General features: G+C 39.8%; 1 protein-coding gene across 1 annotated transcript in view; it reads left to right on the forward strand.

The window, feature by feature from the left end:
* Nucleotides 1–17,547, forward strand: part of CMC1 (C-X9-C motif containing 1) — a 175,857-nt gene extending 158,310 nt beyond the window's left edge. The window contains exon 4 of the mRNA XM_053714245.1: nucleotides 17,325–17,547. Coding sequence (XP_053570220.1) covers nucleotides 17,325–17,445 — 121 coding nt within the window. The 3' untranslated portion in view covers nucleotides 17,446–17,547. The remainder of the gene's footprint in view (nucleotides 1–17,324) is intronic.
* The last annotated feature ends 2,382 nt before the right edge of the window (nucleotides 17,548–19,929 follow it).

Consider the following 19,929-nt stretch of genomic DNA (forward strand, 5'->3'; position numbering starts at 1 on the left):
ACTCAAAAACAAGCCACAATGACCCCTTTAGTCCCTTCAAAAAAACATTATAATTGCATCATTCACTGAATAAAAAAAACGTTTTTACCAAACAGTGTCACCAGTAACTAATGAGCCCTTTATGCAAGCTGAAATTCCTATCCAAGTGTCTGAATACAGCTTACCCTTCCCTCATGTTGATATTGCCAACCTTTCCTAGAAATAACATAGTCTGTCTAGAAAAAAATAGACTGAACATACCTTAATGCAGTTTAGCCTGCAAACTGTTCCCCCAACCGAAGTTTTCCTGTACTCTTCAGCCCTTGTGAGAACAGCAGTGGATCTTAGTTACAAAATGCTAAGATCATCCTCTTCCTTGCAGAAATCTTCATCCCTTTTCTGCCAGAGAGTAAATAGTACACACCGGTACCATTTAAAAATAACAAACTTTTGCTTGAGAAAATAAAAACCTAACATTTTTGTCACCACACTCCTCTTTGCCCTTCCTAGCAGTTAAAGGGACACTGAACCCAAAATTTTTCTTTTGTAATTCAGAAAGAACATGCAATTTTAAGCAACTTTCTAATTTACTCCTATTATCAATTTTTCTTCGTTCTCTTGCTATCTTTATTTGAAAAAGAAGGCATCTAAGCTTTTTTTGGTTTCAGTACTTTGGACAGCACTTTTTTATTGGTGGATGAATTTATCCACCAATCAGCAAAGACAACCCAGGTTGTTCACAAAAAACATTCTTGCATTTCAAATAAAGATACCAATAGAATGAAGAAAATTTGATAATAGGAGTAAATTAGAAAGTTGCTTAAAATGTCATGCTCAATCTGAATCATGAAAGAAAAATTTTGGTTACAGTGTCCCTTTAAGCAGGCAGAGAGAATGACTGGGGGGTGGAGCTAAGGGGGGAGCTATATAGGCAGCTCTGCTGTGGGTGCTCTCTCTGCCACTTCCTGTAGGGGAGGAGAATATCCCACAAGTAAGGATGAATCCGTGGACTCGATACATCTTACAAGAGAAATATAAGCAGGTTGGTAAAACCAAAGAACTGCTAAGGAATCCACCATCTCCGTCTGAGGATCCCTTGACCTGGAAAGGTATCTGGGAAGCTTCTTGTTTAGATGAGAGGCCATCAAATCTATTTCTGGAAGACCCCACACCTGTACAAGATGAAAAACACATCTGGATGGAGAGACCACTCCCCTGGATGTAAAGTCTGACGGCTGAGATAATCCGATTCCCAATTGTCTACACTTGGGATATGAATCGCAGATATTTGACAAGAGTTGGATTCCGCCCAAGAAAGAATCAGAGATACTTCCTTCATTGCTGAAGGACTGTGAGTCCCTCCTTGATGATTGACATATGCCATTGTTGTGATATTGTCTGTTTGAAAACAAATGTAAAGTTCTCTCTTCAATAGAGGCCACGCCTGAAGAGCTCTGAAAATAGCACAGAGTTCTAAAATATTGATTGGGAACCTCGCCTCTTGAGGTTTCCAAACCTTTTGTCCTGTCAGAGACCCCCAGACAGCTCCCCAACCTGTAAGACTTGCATCTGTTGTGATCACAGTCCAGGTAGGACGAACAAATGAGGCCCTTTGAACAATAAGGTGATGGTCTAACCACCAAGTCAGACTTGAGTGTTGGGATTTAAGTATATCAGTTCTTATATCTGAGTATAATCCCTGCACCATTGGTGCAACATGCAAAGCTGTAGAGGTCTTATATGAAAACGAGCAAAGGGGATTGCGTCCGATGCTGCAGTCTTGAGACCAAAAACTTCCATGCACATAGCCACTGAAGGGAATGATAGAGACTGAAGGTTTAGACATGCTAAATCTAACTTCATTCAGCTCTTGTCTATCAGAGAAAGAGTCATGGACACTGAATCTATCTGGAAACCTAAAAAGGTGACCCTTGTCTGAGGAATCAAGAAACTTTTTTGTAAATTGATCCTCTAACCATGTTCTTGAAGAAACCACACTAGTTGTTTAGTGTGAGATTCTGCTAAATGAAAAGATTGAGCTAGTACCAAGATATCGTCCAAATAAGGAAACACCGCAATACCCTGATCTCTGGTTACAGATAGAAGGGCACAGAGAACCTTTGAAAAGATTCTCGGAGCTGTCGCTAGGCCAAATGGAAGAGCGACAAATTGGTAATGCTTGTCTAGAAAAGAGAATCTCAGAAAACGATAGTGGTCTGGATGAATCGGAATGTGAAGATAAGCGTCCTGTAAGTCTATTGTGGACATGAAATGACCTTGCTTAACAAAAGGCAGAATAGTCCTTATAGTCACCATCTTGAAAGTTGGGATTCTTACAAAATGATTTAAAAATTTCAGATCCAGAATTGGTCTGAACGAATCTTCTTTCTTTGGGACAATGAATAGATTTGAATAAAAACCCAATCTCCGTTCCTGCAGAGGAACTGAAACAATCACCCTTGAAAGCTCTAAGTCTGAAATGCATTTCCAAAAAGCCTGAGCCTTCATAGGGTTTGTTGGAACATGAGAAAGAAAGAATCTTCCCATGAGAGGTCTTATTCTATGCGATACCCCTGAGAAACAATATCCTGAATCCACTGATTTTGAACAGAAACTGTCCAAATGTGTTGACAAAAATTTAAATCTGTCCCCCACCAGTAGAACTGGTTTGAGGGCCGCACCTTCATGCAGTCTTAGGGGCTGGATTTGTTTTTTTTTATTAGGCTTGGATTTATTCCAATTCGGAGATGGTCTCCAATTAGAGCCAGAGGCTTTAGGGGAAGGAGAGGTCTTTTGTTCTCTCTTCTGACGAAAGGAACGAAAACGATTGGAAGCTTTAAATTTACCCTTAGATTTGTTATCTTGGGGCAGAAAAACTCCCTTTCCCCCGGTGATAGTGGAAATAATAGAATCCAATTTAAACTAAATACATTACTACACTGAAATGATAAAGATAGTAATCTAGATTTAGACACCATATCAGCATTCCAAGATTTAAGCCATAAAGCTCTTCTAGTAAGAATAGCTAAATACATAGATTTAATATCAATCGTAATGACATCAAACATGGCATCAAAAAAAAAAAAAAAATGATTAGCATGTTGAAGTAAAAGAACAATGCTAGACAATTCAGGATCTATTAACTTTCAATTTCAGTAAATCAATTTCAGTTTCTGAAGTAGGATCCTCTGAGCCAGAGAAATCCTCATCAGCAGAAGATACTTCATTATGCTGTCGATCAATACAAGCTTCATCAGATTTATGAGAGTTTAGGAGAGACCTTTTATGTTTATTTGAAGGGGGAATAGCAGTCATAGCCTTCTCTATGGCTACAGCAATATAATAATTTATATCTACAGGTATATCATGTACATTAGACTGTGAATGTTTAACAGTAGAAGTATTTGTACTTATAAAAACATTATCAGCATGTAATAATTTTTCATAACACGTGCCACATATTTGAGCCGAAGAAGAAAGTTCAGCTAATTTACAACATACACACTTAGCTTTGGTAGAATTGTGTTCAGACAGCTTAGTTCCTACAGTAACAACAGAGGCAGGATCAGTCTGAGACATCTTGCAAAATGTAACAAAAAAGAAAAAATAACATTTAACCTGATCGCTTCCAGGGTATTGCAGTGATGCCTCGATATTCAGGCATCACTACAATACCCTTTTTACCCCACCAATGCAGAGAGAGCCACTCTGTGGACACAGCCGGATGATCCTCCTTTGAACCGGTTATGCATGTCCTGCGGTTGCGGCGGGGCGTGCGTGTGCACCACATTTACTGGCGATTTCATGTAACGCAATGGGAAGCAGAGAGAGGGAAGGTGGGATAAAAACTGCTGGGGAAGGGATCTAGGAGGGGGAGGGTGGGTTGGGTATAGAGGGGGCAACTACACTGCAGAAAATATGATATTTTTTTTTAAATTTAAAAATAAACACTTTTTTGGGCAAATTGGGTACTGGCAGACAGCTGCCAGTAATTAATTTTTAGTGAGAAACCTAAAATTTGTGAAAAAGTGAACAATTTTTTTTTATATGACTGCATTTGGCATGAAATGGTGGCATGAAATATACCAAAATGGGCCTAGATCAATACTTTGGGTTGTCTACTACATTACACTAAAGCTAAAATTAACCCTACAAGCTCCCTAATTAACCCCTTTACTGCTGGGCATAATACACGTGTGGTGTGCAGCGGCATTTAGCGGCCTTCTAATTACCAGAAAGCAACGCCAAAGCAATATATGTCTGCTATTTGTGAACAAAGGGGATCCCAGAGAAGCATTTACAACCATTTATGCCATAATTGCACAAGTTGTTAGTAAATAATTTCAGTGAGAAACCTAAAGTTTGTGAAAAAGTAAACGATTTGTTTCATTTGATCGCATTTGGCGGTGAAATGGTGGCATGAAATATACCAAAATGGGCCTAGATCAATACTTTGGGATGTCTTCTAAAAAAATATATATATAAATGTCAAGGGATATTCAGGGATTCCTGAAAGATATCAGTGTTCCAATGTAATTAGCGCTAATTTTGGAAAAAAGTGGTTTGGAAATAGCAAAGTGCTACTTGTATTTATTGCCCTATAACTTGCAAGAAAAGCAAAGAACATGTAAACATTGGGTATTTCTAAACTCAGGACAAAATTTAGAAACTATTTAGCATGGGTGTTTTTTGTTGGTAGTAGATGTGTAACAGATTTTCTGGGTCAAAGTTAGAAAAAGTGTGTTTTTTTAGTTTTTTCCTCATATTTTATATATTTTTATAGTAAATTATAAGATATGATGAAAATAATGGAATCTTTAGAAAGTCCATTTAATGGCGAAAAAAATGGTATATAATATGTGTGGGTACAGTAAATGAGAAAGAGGAAAATTACAGCTAAACACCAACACCGCAGAAATTTAAAAATAGCCTTGGTCCCAAACGGTCGGAAAATGGAAAAGTGCTCTGGTCACTAAGGGGTTAAACAAAATATCAAATTTCCTCAAAGTAGCAGTTTCAGGAATGGGAAAAAATGCTTATGATAAAATTAAGGTAATAATCAAAATCAAGCAACTTAGCCTCTATGAAACAAATGAGAGCAAAAGAGGGAGAGACTTAATATAACAAATTTTGGCGCCAAGAATGGTGCAAATGTAGACAGAAACTTTTGGCGCCAAAGCTTAACAAGTGAAATAATGTTACTCGCGTCATAACAGGCGCGACTTAGCACTAAAAATTTTCACCAAAAATGTTGCAATTAAAAGTAAGATTCTGCGTCATCACGAGCCTAAGCCCACGAAAATTTTGAAAGAAGCAGACTTCAAGTTACAACTAACTGGGAACCCCAGGTAAGTCTAAAAAACTCCCATAAACATAATTTCCATGCTTAAACTGTTAGACTGCAAAGGGAAATACACAAACCTGACTCATGGCAAATATATACAATATACATTTAAAACTTTACAAGATAAAGTGCCAAACATAGCTGAGTGTGTCTTAAACAATAATATATACTTACCAGAAGACATCCATCCACATGTAGCAGACAGCCAAACCAGTACTGAAACATATCAGCAGAGGTAATGGTAGAGGAGTATAGTTTTATCTGTGAAGGGAGGCAGCAGATGAATCCTTGAGACCAATTACAGAGAGCCTTAGAATAGAAAAAATGGCGTCATCAGGCAATACTCGACATCCCTCAGACAAACACTGTACTTTGAGAGGAACTGGGCTTCAAAATGCTTAGAAGCACTTATCACAGAAGAAAATCAAGCACATCTTGCTTCACTACCTCCACAGGGAGGAAAAGTTTGTAAAACTAAGGTATGAGTGAGGTGGGAGGTGTATTTATAGGCATTTTGAGGTTTGGGAAACTTTGCCCCCTCCTGGTAGGAATGTATATCCCATACGTCACTAGCTCATGGACTCTTGCCACTTACATGAAAGAAATATGCCTCTTGTCATTGACTTACAAATGTGTTCAGATACCTCCCAGTAGTGAACTGCTGCTCCTTCAATAAAAGATACCAAGAGAATGAAGCTAAATTGATACTAGAAGTAAACTGGAAAGTTGTTTAAGCATGTATGTATGTATGAATCGGGAAAGAAAAAAATTGGGTTTAATTAAAGTATTTCAAATTTGATGATGTTACATATATTTGTAGGCAATGACACCCACAATAACTTGCATGGGTACAATTCAACAGCAGTATTCCAGTACTTTTAACAAACACTTTTCCAGCAAATTGTTTTGAAATCTTTATTATTGTCTGTCCACACAAATTTTTTTTGTTAACATTTTTGTATATACTTACATGTTAATATTCACAATTGGTACCTGGGTTAGTAAAGAGTTAAAAAATATTGTTCATATCAGTTTTAAATTCTGATACTTACATTGAAAATTTATACATTTTAGACCAGCTTCATTGTATTTTACAGCCATCGTGTTTTACATTGGGTTTGATGTCATATTTTTGGTTTCCATATTAAAGGGACACTAAACCCAAAAAAGTATTTTTTTTTTCTTTCATGATTCAGATAGAGCATGCAATTTTAAGCAACTTTCTAATTTACTCCTATTATCAAATTTTCTTCATTCTCTTGCTATCTTTATTTAAAAAGCAGGAATGTAATGCATAGGAGCCGGCCCATTTTTGGTTGAGAACCTGGGTTATGCTTGCTTATTGGTGGGTAAATGTAAGTTTCCAATAAGCAAACGCTATCCATGGTGCTGAACCTAAAATGGGCTAGCTGCTAAGATTTACATTCCTGCTTTAAAAATAAAGATATCAAGAGAACAAAGAAAAATTGATAATAGGAGAAAATTAGAAAGTTGCTTAAAATTTCATGCTCTATCTGAATCATGAAAGAAAAAATGTGGGTTCGGTGTCCCTTTAAGGTCTATAAAAACCATTTGATACTCTTGGTTCTTATAGTTTTTGTAGCTCTTTATATGTTTAGTAAAATTGCATTTTACAGGGTTTTTTAATGGATTGGAATGGCTTAGGAAAAGAAACAAACAAAAATAAATTCCTCCCAGCTGCCATACGCTGTTTTGTTTTCTTATGGGATTTTGGTTAATAAGTAATTTCTGCAATTTTTGCTTATGGATATCTTTCACGAGATGGTGAGAGTCCACGAGCTATCACATGTGGGATTAAAGTCTAGTCCTACAGGAGGATGCAAAACACCTCACACAACAAAGCTTTAATCTCTACCACTTTCCCATGATTGCCTCCAGCATAGAGGGGAGTGAAACTTTGAAGTGCTGATCTATACGTCAATTGAAAGGGTTACTCAGACCAATGTGAGACCCGCTATCTCCCTCAGAGAGACGGGTATAGGACAAAGTGTGTAAAGGAGTACATTGGCAGTGAGAGGAATTCTCTTTCAGGAGTTTGTCACTTACCTGCCACAGGTGTCACTGGTACGGGTCCTGCAGCCTCCTCTTGTTGGCCTTGTCAGAGTACTCCTTCCTTAGATCCTGTGTCAGTGCATACTACACAGAATGGGCTCTTCTGCTGGAAGCGGGTCTACTGTAGCTTTGTAAGCACAGTAGACTTAGTGCTGAAAGGCGACTGGGCATTTGCACTCACATAAGCTGCAGGCTATTTTCATTAACATGTACATATGATTCACATAGCCTAGGGACATAGTTGCATCCTGTAAAATTGAGGTACTGCCTCTTTAAATTCACCTGTAGAGGTTTTAGTACATAAGCTGTGGAGTTTACTTTCTGAAGTCTCTGAACTTCTTTCTTTGCAGACCTCAGGGAGGTTAACTCTTTCTCGCCAAAACTATGCTTTGTTTCTCAATTACCAGAGACTGCAGTTGGGGATTGTTACAAAGAGTTACACTGTCTCTGTCACTCTCTGTAATGATCATTTGTTGGTGCTGAGTGGGAGGGAAGGATGGGGACCTACACTACAGAAAATAAATATTTGGAGGAGGAGGTGAGACACTACTTAATCACTTGGAGGGGGAGCCCCTACACTACAGATTATTTTTTTTTTAAATATAATAAAGCTAAAAATAAATAATTTGGTACTAGCAGACTCACTGCCAGTAACAGATATGGTGGCAGGCAGTGGGAAGGGGAGGCAAGGAGTGCTGTTGTGTGGATTAGGGATGTGAGATGGTGAGGAAGGACCCCTACACTACTGAAGTACATATATATATATATATATATATATATATAATTACAAAAATCCCTAAGCTGCATACTTGAAGACTGCCAGAATTTAAGATGGTGGTGACCAGTACGGGAGAGAGGAGGGAAATATATATATATATATATATATATATATATATATATATATATATATGTGTAGAGAGAGACAGTTATTGAAATAGCGTGCATTAATGCAAAGAGTGCTGCTATGACTGTTCTGGCTAGAAGAGTCTTATGGCTGAAGTCCTGGTCTGCCGTTATAATATGTAAAGGCAGACTTCATTTCAGGGAAAGATCTTGTTTGGACCTGGACTAGATACTATAATTGCTACAGTTACAGTGTCTGAGAAGTCATACATCTCCGAAGTTCATGTGGTAGCCTGGTTCCTCTTGATATAAGTGCAAACAGACAACAAATGTCTGTCCCTTCCTCCAAATCAGCATGAAGGTGTGGCCCTCAACCCAGACTCGGTTCTGGTGAGGGGCAGACTAAACCTTTTTTTGGAGGATTAAATATAATTCGAATCAATTTCCATGGGTACTGAACATAATTTTCTAGGGGTACCACATATGCTTTTGGTCTCATCCTCTGTGAGGAAGATTCCTCCTGACTCATGTTCCAAAAGATCATTTAAAGGCCAGAGCTTTCTTGGCATGTGTAACAGTCCTAGAAGCCATGGGAGTTATTACACTGGTCTCTCTGGGAGAAAATATTCAGTGGTTCTATTCAAGCCTTTTTCATTGTTCCAAAAAAAGACGTGACTTACAAACCGATCTTGGATCTCAAAACTCTGAATAAATTTCTGAAAGTAAATCAACCTCCTGAAAAGCACTCTACCACCACATACCAGAGTTGCCTTCTGGGCTTCATCATAAACTCAATGAGACAATCTCTCACAGATGCTTGCAAATTCAAATTCTAGAAGTCCTGTGTGTATTTTCCATCAAACTCTTATTCCTACACTGCTTCAATGCATGGAAGAAGTTGGTCTCATGGTGGCAGCTTCAGATTCTGCTTACATACTTTGCAGCTTTAAATGTTGCATCAGTGGAATGGATATTATAACAGTCTGTCTCTATTCACATTCCAGCTGTGGACAATTGTGAAGCAACCTTCCTCAGTTGTCGGTACTGTCACCTTGTTGAATGGTTTTTGAATCAGGCGTTATATTGTGAACCGTTGGGGAAGGCCAGACATATAGTTTCTCTCTTGAATGCATTAGTGATTTCCTGGTCATTCATTGTTTCAATAGCTAGAATAAAACAGGAAAGGGTTTTTATTGATTCTCAGAGTTGTTTCAGATCAAGTGATAAACACTTTGATTGAGACCAGAAAGCTAATTGCAAGATGTATTTATCACAAAGTCTCAAAATTTTTACTTTCCTGGTGTGAGTTTAAGAATTGCCATATATTTCTGGAATTCCTAATTTTGTTTGCAGTACTGGATAAGGATATCAGCCAGTTCCCTTAAAGGCCCTTTTAGTACCTCCTACCTGCTTTAAAGGGACAGTCAAGTCCATAAAAAACTTTCATTTTTCAAATAGGGCATGTAATTTTAAACAACTTTCCAATTTACTTTTATCAACAATTTTGCTTTGTTCTCTTGGTATTCTAGTTGAAAGCAAACCTAGGAAGGCACATATGATAATTTCTAAGCCCTTGAAGGCCGCCTCTATTTTATTTACTTTTCACAGCAGGGGAGAGCAAGCTCATGTAGGCCATATAGATAGCATTGTGATCACGCTCATGGCTAGTGGCAGACACTGCACTAATTGGCTAAAATGCAAGTCAATAGATAATAACTAAAAGTCATGTGATTAGGGGCGGTCAGGAGATGCTTAGATACAAATTAGTCACAGAAGTAAAAAGTATATTAATATAACAGTGTTGGTTTTGCAAAACTGGAGAATGGGTAATAAAGGGATTTTCTCCAACATAGGTGTGTCCGGTCCACGGCGTCATCCTTACTTGTGGGATATTCTCTTCCCCAACAGGAAATGGCAAAGAGCCCAGCAAAGCTGGTCACATGATCCCTCCTAGGCTCCGCCTACCCCAGTCATTCTCTTTGCCGTTGTACAGGCAACATCTCCACGGAGATGGCTTAGAGTTTTTTAGTGTTTAACTGTAGTTTTTATTATTCAATCAAGAGTTTGTTATTTTGAAATAGTGCTGGTATGTACTATTTACTCAGAAACAGAATAGAGATGAAGATTTCTGTTTGTATGAGGAAAATGATTTTAGCAACCGTCACTAAAATCCATGGCTGTTCCACACAGGACTGTTGAGAGCAATTAACTTCAGTTGGGGGAACAGTGAGCAGTCTCTTGCTGCTTGAGGTATGACACATTCTAACAAGACGATGTAGTGCTGGAAGCTGTCATTTTCCCTCTGGGATCCGGTAAGCCATGTTTATTACGATTGTAAATAAGGGCTTCAAAAAGGGCTTATTAAGACTGTAGATTTTTTTTGGGCTAAATCGATTGATTATTAACACATATTTAGCCTTGAGGAATCATTTTATCTGGGTATTTTGATATAATAATATCGGCAGGCACTGTTTTAGACACCTTATTCTTTAGGGCAGTGCTTTCCAAACTGTGTGTCGGGACACACTAGTGTGTCGGCAGCAGTGTGTAGGTGTGTCCCTGCTTCAGCACAAATTTTTTTTTAATTTTTTTTTTACATTTTTTTTTTGGTTTCTGACTTTCTGCCTGTTTGCTACGCATATCACATGGTTGACATGTGATTGATACCTAGGGGGTCACAGATCATCTTAACCTATTGGCGCAGCTCAGTGGGAACTGAAACTATTCCCATTGGCACATTGGCTCCTGACTGCATGTGTTGTCTCCTTAATTGGCTCGTGACTGCACGTGTAGTCAGTGAGTGGGACCAGCAGTGTGTTTGCAGGGTGGGCAGTAGTCAGTCGGACTCACCGAGCTCTGAGGGCGGCAGCTTAAACACTGAGCTGAAGTCAGTGGGGTTTTTTTTTTTTTGCAACTAGCTCCCAGTAGTGCACTGCTGCTCCTGCTCTTGATATATGGATAGGAAGGGGAAGCTTAAAAATGCTTGATGATGAAATGCGAGTGTCTTTAATATTCCAGCAAATATTCAGAAACTGTGCTCATCCCATCCACCTGATACATCCCATTAAATTAGTAAGTAGCTATTGGTGTTATTAAACTTTTTTTAATTCTTGCACATACATACTGTTACTTGTAAATACATTTAGTTATTATATATTTTTTGTATGTGTCGTATCTCTTAAAACAGGTTAGTTTAACCTCCTGTTTGCTAGTACAACTGAATTACTGTGTCACAAAATGATGTAGGTCTAAAAAGTGTGTCACCAACATGAAAAGTTTGGAAAGCTCTGCTTTAGGGGCTTTCTCAAAGCATAGGCAGAGCCTCATTTTCGCGCCGGTGTTGCGCACTTGTTTTTGAGAGGCATGGCATGCAGTCGCATGTGAGAGGAGCTCTGATACTTAGAAAAGACTTTCTGAAAGCGTCATTTGGTATCGTATTCCCCTTGGGGCTTGGTTGGGTCTCAGCAAAGCAGATACCAGGGACTGTAAAGGGGTTATAGTTCAAAACGGCTCCGGTTCCGTTATTTTAAGGGTTAAAGCTTCCAAATTTGGTGTGCAATACTTTTAAAGCTTTAAGACACTGTGGTGAAAATTTGGTGAATTTTGAACAATTCCTTCATGTTTTTTCGCATTTGCAGTAATAAAGTGTGTTCAGTTTAAAATTTAAAGTGACAGTAACGGTTTTATTTTAAAACGTTTTTTGTACTTGTTATCAAGTTTATGCCTGTTTAACATGTCTGAACTACCAGATAGACTGTGTTCTGAATGTGGGGAAGCCAGAATTCCTATTCATTTAAATAAATGTGATTTATGTGACAATGACAATGATGCCCAAGATGATTCCTCAAGTGAGGGGAGTAAGCATGGTACTGCATCATTCCCTCCTTCGTCTACACGAGTCTTGCCCACTCAGGAGGCCCCTAGTACATCTAGCGCGCCAATACTCCTTACTATGCAACAATTAACGGCTGTAATGGATAATTCTGTCAAAAACATTTTAGCCAAAATGAACACTTATCAGCGTAAGCGCGACTGCTCTGTTTTAGATACTGAAGAGCATGACGACGCTGATATTAATATTTCTGAAGGGCCCCTAACTCAGTCTGATGGGGCCAGGGAGGTTTTGTCTGAGGGAGAAATTACTGATTCAGGGAACATTTCTCAACAAGCTGAACCTGATGTGATTGCATTTAAATTTAAGTTGGAACATCTCCGCATTCTGCTTAAGGAGGTATTATCCACTCTGGATGATTGTGACAAGTTGGTCATCCCAGAGAAACTATGTAAAATGGACAAGTTCCTAGAGGTGCCGGGGCTCCCAGAAGCTTTTCCTATACCCAAGCGGGTGGCGGACATTGTTAATAAAGAATGGGAAAGGCCCGGTATTCCTTTCGTCCCTCCCCCCATATTTAAAAAATTGTTTCCTATGGTCGACCCCAGAAAGGACTTATGGCAGACAGTCCCCAAGGTCGAGGGAGCGGTTTCCACTTTAAACAAACGCACCACTATACCCATAGAGGATAGTTGTGCTTTCAAAGATCCTATGGATAAAAAATTAGGTTTGCTTAAAAAGATGTTTGTTCAGCAGGGTTACCTTCTACAACCAATTTCATGCATTGTCCCTGTCGCTACAGCCGCATGTTTCTGGTTCGATGAGCTGATAAAGGCGGTCGACAGTGATTCTCCTCCTTATGAGGAGATTATGGACAGAATCAATGCTCTCAAATTGGCTAATTCTTTCACCCTAGACGCCACTTTGCAATTGGCTAGGTTAGCGGCTAAGAATTCTGGGTTTGCTATTGTGGCGCGCAGAGCGCTTTGGTTGAAATCTTGGTCGGCTGATGCGTCTTCCAAGAACAAGCTACTTAACATTCCTTTCAAGGGGAAAACGCTGTTTGGCCCTGACTTGAAAGAGATTATCTCGGATATCACTGGGGGTAAGGGCCACGCCCTTCCTCAGGATCGGCCTTTCAAGGCAAAAAATAAACCTAATTTTCGTCCCTTTCGTAGAAACGGACCAGCCCAAAGTGCTACGTCCTCTAAGCAAGAGGGTAATACTTCTCAAGCCAAGCCAGCTTGGAGACCAATGCAAGGCTGGAACAAGGGAAAGCAGGCCAAGAAACCTGCCACTGCTACCAAGACAGCATGAAATGTTGGCCCCCGATCCGGGACCGGATCTGGTGGGGGGCAGACTCTCTCTCTTCGCTCAGGCTTGGGCAAGAGATGTTCTGGATCCTTGGGCGCTAGAAATAGTCTCCCAAGGTTATCTTCTGGAATTCAAGGGACTTCCCCCAAGGGGGAGGTTCCACAGGTCTCAGTTGTCTTCAGACCACATAAAAAGACAGGCATTCTTACATTGTGTAGAAGACCTGTTAAAAATGGGAGTGATTCATCCCGTTCCATTAAGAGAACAAGGGATGGGGTTCTACTCCAATCTGTTTATAGTTCCCAAAAAAGAGGGAACGTTCAGACCAATCTTAGATCTCAAGATCTTAAACAAGTTTCTCAAGGTTCCATCGTTCAAGATGGAAACCATTCGAACTATTCTTCCTTCCATCCAGGAAGGTCAATTCATGACCACGGTGGATTTAAAGGATGCGTATCTACATATTCCTATCCACAAGGAACATCATCGGTTCCTGAGGTTCGCATTCCTGGACAGACATTACCAGTTCGTGGCGCTTCCTTTCGGATTAGCCACTGCTCCAAGGATTTTCACAAAGGTACTAGGGTCCCTTCTAGCTGTGCTAAGACCAAGGGGCATTGCTGTAGTACCTTACTTGGACGACATTCTGATTCAAGCGTCGTCCCTTCCTCAAGCAAAGGCTCACACGGACATTGTCCTGGCCTTTCTCAGATCTCACGGATGGAAAGTGAACGTGGAAAAGAGTTCTCTATCTCCGTCAACAAGGGTTCCTTTCTTGGGAACAATAATAGACTCCTTAGAAATGAGGATTTTTCTGACAGAGGCCAGAAAAACAAAACTTCTAGACTCTTGTCGGATACTTCATTCCGTTCCTCTTCCTTCCATAGCTCAGTGCATGGAAGTGATCGGGTTGATGGTAGCGGCAATGGACATAGTTCCTTTTGCACGCATTCATCTAAGACCATTACAACTGTGCATGCTCAGTCAGTGGAATGGGGACTATACAGACTTGTCTCCGAAGATACAAGTAAATCAGAGGACCAGAGACTCACTCCGTTGGTGGCTGTCCCTGGACAACCTGTCACGAGGGATGACATTCCGCAGACCAGAGTGGGTCATTGTCACGACCGACGCCAGTCTGATGGGCTGGGGCGCGGTCTGGGGATCCCTGAAAGCTCAGGGTCTTTGGTCTCGGGAAGAATCTCTTCTACCGATAAATATTCTGGAACTGAGAGCGATATTCAATGCTCTCAAGGCTTGGCCTCAGCTAGCGAGGGCCAAGTTCATACGGTTTCAATCAGACAACATGACAACTGTTGCGTACATCAACCATCAGGGGGGAACAAGGAGTTCCCTGGCGATGGAAGAAGTGACCAAAATCATTCTATGGGCGGAGTCTCACTCCTGCCACCTGTCTGCTATCCACATCCCAGGAGTGGAAAATTGGGAAGCGGATTTTCTGAGTCGTCAGACATTGCATCCGGGGGAGTGGGAACTCCATCCGGAAATCTTTGCCCAAGTCACTCAGCTGTGGGGCATTCCAGACATGGATCTGATGGCCTCTCGTCAGAACTTCAAAGTTCCTTGCTACGGGTCCAGATCCAGGGATCCCAAGGCGGCTCTAGTGGATGCACTAGTAGCACCTTGGACCTTCAAACTAGCTTATGTGTTCCCGCCGTTTCCTCTCATCCCCAGGCTGGTAGCCAGGATCAATCAGGAGAGGGCGTCGGTGATCTTGATAGCTCCTGCGTGGCCACGCAGGACTTGGTACGCAGATCTGGTGAATATGTCATCGGCTCCTCCTTGGAAGCTACCTTTGAGACGAGACCTTCTTGTTCAGGGTCCGTTCGAACATCCGAATCTGGTTTCACTCCAGCTGACTGCTTGGAGATTGAACGCTTGATCTTATCGAAGCGAGGATTCTCAGATTCTGTTATCGATACTCTTGTTCAGGCCAGAAAGCCTGTAACTAGAAAGATTTACCACAAAATTTGGAAAAAATATATCTGTTGGTGTGAATCTAAAGGATTCCCTTGGGACAAGGTTAAGATTCCTAGGATTCTATCCTTCCTTCAAGAAGGATTGGAAAAAGGATTATCTGCAAGTTCCCTGAAGGGACAGATTTCTGCCTTGTCTGTGTTACTTCACAAAAAGCTGGCCGCTGTGCCAGATGTTCAAGCCTTTGTTCAGGCTCTGGTTAGAATTAAGCCTGTTTACAAACCTTTGACTCCTCCTTGGAGTCTCAATTTAGTTCTTTCAGTTCTTCAGGGGGTTCCGTTTGAACCCTTGCATTCCGTTGATATTAAGTTATTATCTTGGAAAGTTTTGTTTTTAGTTGCAATTTCTTCTGCTAGAAGAGTTTCAGAATTATCTGCTCTGCAGTGTTCTCCTCCTTATCTGGTGTTCCATGCAGATAAGGTGGTTTTACGTACTAAACCTGGTTTTCTTCCAAAAGTTGTTTCTAACAAAAACATTAACCAGGAGATTATCGTACCTTCTCTGTGTCCGAAACCAGTTTCAAAGAAGGAACGTTTGTTGCACAATTTGGATGTTGTTCGCGCTCTAAAATTCTATTTAGATGCTACAAAGGATTTTAGACAAACATCTTCCTTGTTTGTTGTTTATTCCGGTAAAAGGAGAGGTCAAAAAGCAACTTCTACCTCTCTCTCTTTTTGGATTAAAAGCATCATCAGATTGGCTTACGAGACTGCCGGACGGCAGCCTCCCGAAAGAATCACAGCTCATTCCACTAGGGCTGTGGCTTCCACATGGGCCTTCAAGAACGAGGCTTCTGTTGATCAGATATGTAGGGCAGCGACTTGGTCTTCACTGCACACTTTTACCAAATTTTACAAGTTTGATACTTTTGCTTCTTCTGAGGCTATTTTTGGGAGAAAGGTTTTGCAAGCCGTGGTGCCTTCCATTTAGGTGACCTGATTTGCTCCCTCCCTTCATCCGTGTCCTAAAGCTTTGGTATTGGTTCCCACAAGTAAGGATGACGCCGTGGACCGGACACACCTATGTTGGAGAAAACAGAATTTATGTTTACCTGATAAATTACTTTCTCCAACGGTGTGTCCGGTCCACGGCCCGCCCTGGTTTTTTTAATCAGGTCTGATAATTTATTTTCTTTAACTACAGTCACCACGGTACCATATGGTTTCTCCTATGCAAATATTCCTCCTTAACGTCGGTCGAATGACTGGGGTAGGCGGAGCCTAGGAGGGATCATGTGACCAGCTTTGCTGGGCTCTTTGCCATTTCCTGTTGGGGAAGAGAATATCCCACAAGTAAGGATGACGCCGTGGACCGGACACACCGTTGGAGAAAGTAATTTATCAGGTAAACATAAATTCTGTTATCTATCTTTTTAAACAACAAAAATGCTGGTGTTGACTGGCCCTTTAATTGTTTTTCCCTCCCTTATTTCATGGTGGACTTGTGGACTTCATAGCTTGGGTATAGGATCCCACATGTGATGACTCGTGGATTCTCACCATTTTTTGAAAGAAAACAAAAATTATGCTTACCTGATAAATTCATTTCTTTCATGATTGTGAGAGTCCACGAGACCCATCCTTGTTTTTTCCATAACATTTGGCGGCAGTACCAGTTTGCACTTCTTTTACCCTACTTTTCTTCTTCCTCTTGTCCATATGTATCACTAAGGAATCATGGGAATGTGGGAGGGATTAAAGCTCTGTTGAGTGTCATGTTTTTCATTTTGATTTTTATTAACACCCTTGAAGATTTACCCTGACCTTTTTACACCAAAAGAGAAAGTCTAGAATATTTTATAAACACTTTCTGAATTTGGGCCCAGATGACACAAAACATTTCCCCATGTGAAAATACAGATTTATATTATAATATATTGTGTATTTGTATGCTTTTATATATGCTTTTCTTATTTTTTTGTTTTACTTTAATTTCCCATAGCTACAAAGATCCAGCATTGTATGAAGAATGCAAACAAGAATATCTAAAAGAAAGAGAAGAATTCAGAAGAACTGGAATTCCTTCAAAGAAAAGAGAACAAAAAGTGCCAGCCAGCACGTAGCAAAAGCAAATGGCAGACATTGATGATAAATTATTACAGATTATCATACAGAGTTTTAGGATTTTCTAAGTACACTTTCCTGAATAAAATATTTTCATGTAACTACTATGTTAGCTGTCTATTTTTAAAGGTTTTCTTATTTTTACTCGCTGGTTTTAAATCACTCAAAACTTTATTCTAGTGACGTTTTGGATTTCTCACCCCTTCCTCATACAAAATCAAATTTGCAAAAATGTGTTTAAAATATGTGTTAACAGTTCCACTAACCCCAAACACATCCGATTAGTGATACATTTGCTAATGCATACAATTGTGTATGTAAAATACAACAATCCAAATAAAACATTAAATCTGTATGTGTCTACTTCAATAGAATCCACTCACCATAGTTTAAACTCCAATACTTTATTGAATACAGATTAAAAGGAAGCCAAGAGGCTCACAGACCAAAAGGAGCAAAGTAGATGAACCGGCTTACGTGTTTCGGCCAGAAGGCCGTAGTCGTAGCCATAATATATATTCTATTCACTGTTGTTTAAAATGGCTAAATGTATGCAATTGGTTAATAGCAACAAACAAAACTACACCTCATTTTAAAGACACAGATACAGCTGTTGCACAATCTCATACATAAAGAAAATGATCAGACCATAGGAAAATCAATACAATAAGTATGTATGGTAATTAGAAATAGAAGCTAATATCTTTTTAAATGTGTTGTTGAACACATTTTCTCATTATATAAATTACAAAAACACAGTTATACACATTATAAATAAAATTGTTACTGGTTTTCCCAAATAATTGAACATAAAGATGTATTTTGTCAGTTATAAATGTGTGTATATAAACGCACACAGAGATTAAATGTTTTTCTATATATAATTTAAGGAATAAAAATCAATAAACATGAATATATAGATATCAATTGTAGATTATAAAGTAAGACCAATAATAATATAAGCATAAGGGTATAGCAATAAAATTGCCAATTCATTTACCCCCCAAAAAATAAGATCGTACTCAGAGTTAAGACCAAGGGAGAACCCTGGTCCTAAGTCTGAATATCTAGTACATCTCCCTTTTTTTTTTTTTTTTTCCTAAGATAGGGAGAGTTTACTGCTTCATTCCTTACTGTTGGGAAATACAACACCTGGCCAGCAGGAGGAGGCAAAGACACCCCAGCCAAAGGCTTGAATATCCCTCCCACTTCCTCATTACCCCAGTCATTCTTTGCCTTTCGTCACATTAGAAGGTGGCAGAGAAGTGTCAGAAGATTCGCAGAGTCCTGAAAAAGGGTATCTGCCCTTCGAGATAAGCCTGGAGTTTTAAGTAGTTATTATTATTATACTTTATTTACGAAGCGCCATCATATTCCGCAGAGCTGTCCATGGATACAGATCATTTAAATAAAACAATAGTATAAAACTTCTAAGACTAAGAGACAGGACAGAATTTACAAACACATACAGGAGGAATCTCAGTGAGTATTGATGAAAGTTAGTCTCTGGAGATGCAGGGAAAGTTTTTCTGCGAAACCATCCAAACTATTGCTAGCAGCTCCTAAGCAATCAGTGTTGACAAGTTTCACTGCCTGCTTTCTCTCAATCAAGTCCATGTCAGGAGCGCTGCTATAAGACTGTCACACTTGAGAGGCTGTGTTCTGTTCCACAGCATGGATCCTGGAGGTAAGATTGTTTCAGTTTTTACACATAAAACGCTACAACAGGGCCACAGTGTGGCTCCTTTATACCTTGATAGGATCCAGGGTTAATATCCTCTGAAGGGGGGTTATTCAACAGTTGGGGTTAATTAATCAGTGTATTAATTATTTACATGCTGCTTTGTGTGATTTTTTTTTCCTGGGCTGATAAATTGTGTGTTTTTGGCTGGAACAAACAGGTTTCACTTTTAAGTTTCACTTTCGTTTTTGAAATTGTTGCACAGCTCCTATTACTTGTTGTACTTGTAATAACAGGGGAAGTACTGTCTTACACTTCATGTGACCGATTGTGGTCTATGTTCATTTCCTCCATTCCGGCTGAGACTTGAACCTGAGGAGAGGGTTTCCTCTCTTAACTGTCTGGGTCTAGGAGGTGGTGAGTGCCACAGCCATTGGGAGTATAAAGGTGCAGTTTTCTTTAATAAAAAATGTTTTTATTTGTTTCCTTCTGTGGGTATAACCTGAGCTATGAAGGACTGACGTGTTAGAAGGTACTCCTTCTGTACTAAATCATACCTGTTTATATTGTGAGGAGGCCGTGGTTTTCCACCCACTCAATTATGTTCCACATGCCTTAACACCGTTAAGTCTAAGAAGGGAGACAAGCCTGCTAAGGCTCTTAGTCCCTCTGAGCCATCTACCTCTCAGGGCTCGGCGTTCAATGAGATTACTACCCTTGCCACATTATCCACTACACATGCAGTTCCCCGTAGCACATCTAATCCTCTATCCAGAGGGGGACTTCTTCCTGCGGACTTTGC

Source organism: Bombina bombina, chromosome 5, assembly GCF_027579735.1.
Source record: "Bombina bombina isolate aBomBom1 chromosome 5, aBomBom1.pri, whole genome shotgun sequence".
NCBI classification, from domain to species: Eukaryota; Metazoa; Chordata; class Amphibia; order Anura; family Bombinatoridae; genus Bombina; species Bombina bombina.